We start from the raw sequence: 8898 nt of genomic DNA, 5'->3' as shown, positions 1-8898 counted from the left end.
GGTCATGTATGGATGTGAGAGTTGGACTGTGAAGAAGGCTGAGCGACAAAGGATTGATGCTTTTGAACTGCGGTGTTGGAGAAGACTCTTTGAGAGTCCCATGGACTGCAAGGAGATCCAACCAGTCCATTCTGAAGGAGATCAACCCTGGGATTTCTTTGGAAGGAATGATGCTAAAGCTGAAACTCCAGTACTTTGGCCACCTCATGCGAAGTGTTGACTCCTTGGAAAAGACTCTGATGCTGGGAGGGATTGGGGGCAGGAGGAGAAGGGGACGACAGAGGATGAGATGGCTGGATGGCATCACTGACTCAATGGGCGTGAGTCTGAGTGAACTCCGGGAGTTGGTGATGGACAGGGAGGCCTGGTGTTCTGCAATTCATGGGGTCGCAAAGAGTCGGACACGACTAAGCGACTGAACTGAACTGAACTGAACCTCCTTTAAACGGAGATCACTGTAACAAGTTTAAATTCCGTGAAAAATAAAGTAGAAGGCTCTAGTGTGTCCCTGGAAATTCCACTCAGTTTTCTACAAAAGGGAAATGGACATATGTCTTTGAGATACTTCCCATGGCTTAAAAAAAATCCTGCATGGAAACTATCACATCCCTGATTTCAAGGGCTGAGTTGGGGATGCCTCTCCAACTCTGAATGGGATCTCAGCTAAATTATTTTCAGCACAGTTAGATGGAAATTTCTAGATTCCAAATCAGAAAACAGTTACAAGTTTTCACTCACCTCTGCTGTCCACAGTGACACATCTGAATGTGGTTCCCACCCTTTCCATTTCTTGGATGAAAGCAGAGACCTTTCACATCACGTGGCATTTATTTTCTGTCTCCCTGACTAGAATGGAAGCACCACGAACACAGGCATTTTGCCTGTTTTGCTCCCTATTGTGTCCCAACAGTGTCTGATAGACAGTTGATGTCCTCAGGAGGATTATGCTGAAATTAGACAAAACCTTGGGGGCACATGATTTATTAGGGAGATGATCCTAGATACCAGGCGTGAGAAAATGAGAATACAGGAGGAAACATGTTCAATAAATATTAACTAAATGGATGGAGGGGAGGGAGTTCAGTAACTGGCTTACCCTAAGGAAATTCTGTAGCTGTGGTTCTCAAAGTGTGGTCAGGGGACCATCACCACCAGCAGTAGCCTTAGGGAAATCGTTAGAAAGGCAAGTTTCTGGGCCCCACCTCAGACCTACTGAATCAGAAACTCTGGGAGGTGTTTGAGCAAGCCCCTTAGGTGATTATGCTCCATAACAACTTCATGTTCTCAGACATGCCTTGACCACAGTCACAAATAAAACTAGTTTCACCAAGTGAACTTACACAGTAGCCTCCTTGGGAAAACCACTGGGAAGCATCTAATCTGCAACTCTGTTTCAAAAATGTTGCCTTTAGATTGCAGAAATGCAGCAGCCTCTAGAGTTTAAAAAGGGGGACAGCAACCACAGGCATCTCCCCACCAAGTGTCAGGCTCCCCACCCACTTCAACACCACAGTCTCACCATCCCAGGAGCTGAGTACAGATTCTGATTTGAAAGAATCAGGTCCAAATCTTTCTCCAGGAAGGGAAAAGGGGGGAGGGGCGGGTGGCTACCCTCAAGTCTCAGCCTGCTGAGACTCCAGGAAACTGTGGAGAAGCCTTGGCCAGTTGCTGCTTCTGTTGGCTCCCCGGTTGCTGAAATGGGGTTGTCAGTAATTTTGCAGCACCGGGAGAACTGGAGCACTAACTAGATGACTCTAACCCAAAGGGCTTCAGGGCGGAGGTGGGTGTAGACCCCTATGGCGCACTGGCCGGGGGCGCGACCCCGCAGGGAAGGGCGCACAGCTGCCGCGGCGCCTCCCTTGTCCCCACTAGGGGGGTGAGTGACAAGAGCGAGGTCTTTATTTCAAAGACGGCGGGGACCGGCCCAAGTGTAAAAGCTGGGAAAGATGGGACTGGCGGATGCCGATGCCAGAGGGGAACGGCGATTGAGCGGCTTTTGAGGACACTCTCTGGTGCCGCTTGGCGACAGGAGCTGCGGGCGCCGCGGGCAGGAGGTAGCTCCGCTTGGAAGAAAACACAGCCCTTTCCCAAACTCCGGGCAAAGCCCAATAGCCTCATCCTCGTTTCACAGCTACGTAAAGCAGAGTCCGCGACACCCGCAGCCAGCCGTGGAGGAGCCCTTTCGCTGACCCAGGGACCCTTGCCCTCGGGATCCTGGGATCAAGGGGCTGAGAACAAAGTTTAAAAACCAGAGCAGCCTGGGATGCTCCAAGAGGGGCCGACATTTCCACCATCTCAGAATTACACTTTGCTGACACCCAGCGCTGTCTAGTGCCACCCCATCCTATCCCGGGTTTCCTTTCCCGCGCCTCTGGTCCCCAAAGCGAACTGCAGGCGCGCGGCGGCTTCTCCATCCCGCAGGAGAGTCCCATTCCTAGGTCTCCCACCCTGAAGACGGGGAGCTTCGCGCTGGAATGGGCAAGGCAGAGGGGGTGCACGGAGCTGGGGGAGGAAGTCCCCCCGACCGAGACGCGGCTGACGCCACCCACCCCGCCACCCACCCGGCTCCACAGGGCCATTGCCCCCCCCCCCCCCCCCCCCAGGCAGCCACCTCAATCTATTGTCGCCCCGGCGGCCGCCCTCGGAGCACGTGCCGCTACCCTCTGCGTCAGTACTGGGTAAACAGATGACTGGCCAACGACTCAGGCGGGGCTATTTAAGAGGCAGCCTCCTGCCCGCCTACCTTGAACTTGGCTCAGCTCCCCCGCTGCTCTGGCTGGACCGCGAAGCCGGCTGCGTCCTATTCCGAAGGTAGGTTCCCGGCTCTCGGGGATCCAAGTGTCCTCGAAGAATGATTCTTCACTTCTGTTCCCCTTCCATTTCATTTTACTGTTTACGGTGTCTTCTTTCCGACAGCTCGAAAGACATTTCTCCAAGTCACAAAGGACAGTGCGGGCTGGGTGGATAGGGCTGGTTTACAGACTTCTACTCGCTTGATTTGTTCTCCAGCGCAGGCAACGCTGGAGCATCTATTTGCTCGGGTTAGCCGGCAAATTGCGATTCGCTAGATGTTACACAGCGGTCCAGTGTACTTTGCAATCTTTTCAAATACACTACCGAGAGGTTTTAAATTTAAATTCATTTTCTGAATGCTGCGGGAAAACTCAAGGTTTGAGGGATAGAACTATCCCAGTGTTTCATCTGCGCGGATCTAAAACGCAGCGGTGCTTGGCGGACGCCGCAGGACTGAGCGCAGATTTCTGATTTTTTTAAAAGCCTGCCTGTGTTTTACATAGTTGTTCTTGCCAATTCCCATTTGCACCTTGAGGAAACTTGAAAAATACGGCTTTTATGTATTGGTCTCATATTTCAAGCCGTGCTTCTCAGTTTTTCACCATTTATTTCCCTGTTTGAAGCGTCTTAGCTCTCTGGTAAGGTGCCTCTTTTCTAAAACCAAGGCTCTTATTTTTCCTACAGAGTCGTCCCTTTCGGATAATTTTCACCTGTCTTTAATCTCTTGTTTTTCCAGTTAGGAGAAGAGAGACGACGCTGTAACACTTCCTCAAACTAAAGGAAAACCGAAGACATTCCTTCTGCTAAACAGGGCAGAGGACAGGGTCTCTCTCCGTCCCCCACACCACTCCCGGGCCCCCGATTGCGGTTCACCCCAAAGAGGAACGCGGTGCGCCCGGACGCGCATGCTGGGGTCACCGGCTCCCTAGTGCTGGCACCTGCCTGGCGGATCCGGAGCCCCGCGCCTTTGGGCTGAGCCCCCTTCTCTGTACCTTGGGTGTCCGACCCTCCTCAAGAGCCCGCGGATGCCCCACCTTTTCGTTCACGTCCCCTTCCCTCTGCTCCCCGCAGCCATGAACCGCGGCGCGCGCCTGTGCTTGCTGATGGCGGTCCTGGCGGCGGGCGCCCTGGCGCAGCCGATGCCTCACGCGGACCCCACGGGCCCTCGGGCGCAGCAGGAGGAGGAGGCGCCCCGGAGGCAGCTGAGGGCGGTGCCGAGGGTGGACGACGAGTCCAGAGCACACCTGGGCGCGCTGCTGGCCAGGTACATCCAGCAGGCTCGGAAAGGTACGCAGGCCGCCTCTCTGTCCCTCCCTTCTGCCTCCAGGCCTGACCCTCTTCTCTGCCATCGGGCTGGTGAAGGTGGGTGACTCCTGGGGAGTGAAGGGTTACTTGGGCAACACGATAAGGTGAAAGGTCTTTAACTTTCTTTTCTCTGATTCTGCTTGCCCCAGACAGTGCAGTTTTCTGTACCTCCTTTGTAGCAAGCTGAGAGGGAAGGGGGCAGGACTTAACTTATTAAGAGAAAGCTTTCTTTAAACTTTTTGGCACTGTGTTGCTGTTTAGGTTCAACATATTGTAAAGATATTAAAAGATGATTACTGAGCGAATTACTAACTCAGAAAGAGTTTGCAGATCCAATAAACACCCTCTGCTGTAAATATAAAGGACCCAGGAGCTGCCCAGCTACTGCATTTGGAAACCCTCTAGCAGGCAATGGTCAGTTGCAAGAATACTTGAGAGCTGACAGCAACAGTCCAAGAAGTGACTGTGTGTTAATTTTCATGGAAGTATGTAGCAGGAAGAAAGAATCAGGAGCAGTTTTGAGTCCTCTTTGAGCAGCGGCTTAAGATGATGACCCAGCAAGAGATGTGTTTATTTTTACTTTGCTGTTGGAGACACAGACCCAAATGCGGCAAGAGCTAAACAAGTCACACTTTCCTCAGCATCAAAATCTTTCTCTAGGAATAAAGTAATTCAGCAACTCAGTAGCTGAGTGGCATACAGACAGCCCTGTCCCTGTCCTGGGCCTGACTGTCTCATCTGTAAAGAGGGCATGAGGTGGGGTTCCCCTTGGCTCCTTCTAGCTCTTCATGAGACTCAGGGGGAGGCTCATTCAACTCTGGGGTCCTTAGAAATCATGATTTGAACTGGGACAGATTTTTTTTTTCCTATCAACTTTATCTAAAGTGACACTAATGGCGAAGCTGTGTTTTAAATTGGACCAATATGGCTGGATGATAAACCAGCAAATACTGCTGGGAGAGGTGGGAGGTGGGCTCCTTTCCCACAAGGCTCTCTTAACATTAATTGCTGGGGTTCTGGGGCCTGGATTTGAACTTTAACTTGTGGCTTGATGAAATGGGGAGAAAATAGAGGGTTTGGCTCTCCAGAGTCTCCTACAATTCCATAGGAAAGTGAGAAGGGACATTTTTGACCAGGACAATTCAGAAGGGAAAAAAATAGAAGACGATGCATTACATTTCATCCTCTTATTGGGGGATTGTCCCAACTACCATCTTCTATTTTGCTTTCCTCCTAATTATATTGAAAGATGTGGAAATATTAGACAGACGACAGAGAATGTCTGAAAATTTGGAGGTTCCTGCTGACTGTCTGTGTGAAAGTAGTTTAAAATCTGTCCTTGGATATGGGTTGAATATCCTAGGTTTTTCATTGACCATAATCTGGAAGCCCCTTCCTACCTTCAGGAAAGATCCTCCAGAAACTGTTCTGGGAAAGAAGCCAGTTACCAAATGATTTCCCCAGAACTGACACTTCACAGTGACTTCATACCACAACTCTTAGCTGGAAGGGCCTTCCTGCTGTCTTTTCTCAGCCCTTTGCCTTCAGCCTGCAGTGACAAACAAACCCATATGGGAAGAATCATCACTTGAAACTTTAGCTGCCAACACCAAGGATCAGTGCTAGCTGGAAAAAAAAATAATTCTCTTCTATTTGACAAATATGAACTAGAAATAAGTATCTCCATCTATACAGTTTCTTTGTTTTATACATTTTGAGATCACAGTGAATATTTAATCAACTGTAGTATATGCCATGCTTAAAGATTCTAAACAAGATAGTGCACCCTTTGGGGAGAGCTCAAGAGTTTATCATTAAGAACTGTCTATGGAGATGTCAGTGATCTGAAGAGAAGGAATTCTATTAGTGTACACCTGCCCCAAGCCCAGCGCAGTCTGGTGCTCCATCTGTGTTTTCTCTCTTTGTCCTCACACCAACCCTGTGCAGTAGGGTCTATTACCTCATTGTGTCAGTGTGGAAGCTGGGATTCTGGAAGACTGAGTCCCCAGATGGGTAGCACATCTCGGCAGCATAAGGGCTGGGAATTTACTCAAGTCCTGCCCTCCCCAAAGGGTCTGGAAGCCATTCAGCTTCCCAGCTGTACTGCTCATTACAAGTTTTAAAGTTTCAAGGAGCCAGGCCCTTCAGTTGTGTGAGTTGGTTGTAAGTGCCTGCTCTGTGTACGCAGTGGGGAAGTGAGTGAGGACTCTGGTAAATACACAGAACCATGTGTGGAATGGGGAAATTCTGGGTGATACAGGCACAGCTTCCATACTGTACACGATGCCCCCGACCGCAACCACGGAGGCTGCTGCTCACACTGAAGCTGCTATGTTGCTTCCATTAGATGGCATTTCCAGTGGTGCTCATCCCTTGGAGGGGGCATTCAGCAGCAACAAGCAGGAGGATGAGGCATATTTTGGTGTGACTGTGTACAGATAACTGGGTCTGAGAGTTTTGCTGAATGCAGGGACTAATAGTTCATCTGAAATGTGTTGAACAAATAAACAGCAAAGGCTGATTTCCTCTGCATAGACTAGCAACCCCTGCAAAAGAGCTGGAATGTGCTGGGGTGATGCTTAGTCCCAAGGCTGAGAAGTAATGGGGAGGGGAAAGAGAGGGCACAGGAAGAAAGGGTGGGGACATTGCTCCATAGGGTTGTTTCTGATTTTTAATTTAGCTAGCTTTATTTGATTATCAGGATACCTACTTCTGCAGTGTCATCAATAAATAAGCTGTGGTTCAACTTGATGCAGCTTGGGCAGCAGTTGGCAAGGTCAGCCTTGTACAGAAGGGCTCAATGCCAGCATTGTGAGCAGTGGGGACACAGTGGCCCCCAATAAAATAAGAACCATCGAGTGAGCCTCTGCTCTTGAAGCCACTTGGGCTTTGCCCAGTGAGATCCCTGAGGGACTGTTCTTGCCCCTTGGTTTGTACAACAGAAGGTATGATACTGATTTTATCCCCAGGATGCCAGGGCCTATGATCTGTGGGCCAGAACAGTCACATGCCCTCATCATGGCACTGCCCACTCAACATGAATCATACCCGGACTCATCCTGTTCCAAAGGACTCAACTCCTATCCCCGTGGGCCCATTTCAGGTTCAATGATTGCATGTTGGTCAAAATGGCTGAACTAAACTACCTCTGTTCTGCCCACCCTTCTTTGAGTGCTGCTGCTGCTAAGTTGCTTCAGTCCTGCCCGACTCTGTGCAACCCCATAGATGGCAGCCCACTAGGCTCCTCTGTCTCTGGGATTCTCCAGGCAAGAATACTAGGGTGGGTTGCCACTTCCTTCTCCAATGCATGAAAGTGAAGAGCGAAAGTGAAGTTGCTCAGTCGTGCCCAACTCTTAGCGACCCCATGGACTGCAGCCTACCAGGCTCCTCCATCCATGGGATTTTCCAGGCAAGAGTACTGGAGTGGGGTGCCATTGCCTTCTCCTCTTTGAGTGTTACTGAGATGCTAAGATTTTAATCTGCCAGTGTGCCTTTTTCTCAATATCATTTTTCCTTTTTTTTTTTTTTAGAAAAAGAAGGTAGCTTTCAAATTAATAATTTTAAAACAGCATTTATCTAGCAGTGAGATTGGATTCCATTTTAGAAAAGCCATTCTAACATCAAAATATTGTCATCACATTACCTTGACAAGAGTTAGGTAGGCTCAGGGATATTAAGGGGTAAATTTTATTTTTTTACCATGTAGGATCTTAGTTCCCCAACCAGAGAATGAACCATGCCCCCTACCTTGAGGGCATGGAGCCTGAACCACTTGACCACCAGGAAAGGCTCTTAAGGGGTAAACTTTAGAGATGGGTTCTACTGAGGAAATCCTGCTATATAAGGGAAAACACCCTGAGCAGTAGGAAAACTTAGGCAGGTCTCAGCTATGAAAGGTGAGAATAAATTAATTTACCTAAATTCTTACAGATTGCAAACTACACCCACAGGTAGAAAATACTACCCTCTCTCCATTTACACAGACATGGGTCTTTCTTTTCTCTTAGGTTTTGGCCCAGCAATCTCACTCTTTTGATACCTCTTTTATACCTTTAAGAGGGTGTATGTTACATATTGCCTGGTCTTTTCTATTATTTGCCTTTACAATAGGAACTAGTGATGCTCTTAGATATAATTATCCTGTTTCCTTCCTCTCTGCCCCTAGCTCCTTCTGGCCGAATGTCTGTGATCAAGAACCTGCAGAGCCTGGACCCCAGCCACAGGATAAGTGACCGGGACTACATGGGCTGGATGGATTTTGGCCGGCGCAGCGCTGAGGAGTTTGAATACACCTCCTAGAAGACCTGGCCTTCAGCAGTGTGATAGGAAGCAACCTCCTGACTCAAAGGAGGCAGAATAAGAAAACAATCACACTCATAACTCACCTCTGATGTCTGACATTTAAAGTATCTATTTATTAAGTTTTCAATGTGAAAAATATGTCTGTATCATTGTCCAACACAACCTCACACCTTGGCAGAAATGTACAATAGGACGACAAAATGTTTTCCTTATCTGTGATCCCCAGTCCTAATGTGTTACAATGCTATTAAAGTGATTTTCTTCTGTTCCTCGTTCTCTGTGTCTACAAATGGCAAAAGGTCCTTTAGTCTTCAGAAAGTTCAAGGAGAGATTCCTGATGTATGGGACCGAAGGATGAATCCCTGCAGTCGATGATCAGAGAAAAGGGACCTGGGTTTTATCCAGCAAAGGCCCAGGTGGCCTGATGCAATAGGACATGAAGCCCCAAAGGAGACAGACACTGAAAAGAAAGTGGTTAATTCACTTTACAAGGAACAC

At 48.8% G+C, this 8898-nt stretch overlaps 1 protein-coding gene across 1 annotated transcript; it reads left to right on the top strand.

The window, feature by feature from the left end:
• Positions 1-2774: 2774 nt before the first annotated feature.
• On the top strand, positions 2775-8669 carry CCK (cholecystokinin). Its single transcript, XM_069562124.1, has 2 exons — positions 2775-4080; positions 8264-8669. The coding sequence occupies exons 1-2, from the start codon at positions 3819-3821 to the stop codon at positions 8395-8397; spliced, it is 396 nt and encodes a 131-aa protein (XP_069418225.1). The 5' UTR covers positions 2775-3818; the 3' UTR covers positions 8398-8669.
• Positions 8670-8898: the final 229 nt, after the last annotated feature.

Source organism: Ovis canadensis, chromosome 19 (genome assembly GCF_042477335.2).
Source record: "Ovis canadensis isolate MfBH-ARS-UI-01 breed Bighorn chromosome 19, ARS-UI_OviCan_v2, whole genome shotgun sequence".
Classification (NCBI taxonomy): Eukaryota; Metazoa; Chordata; class Mammalia; order Artiodactyla; family Bovidae; genus Ovis; species Ovis canadensis.
Note: the sequence above shows the minus strand (reverse complement) of the source record. Positions and strands in the feature narration are given on the sequence as shown.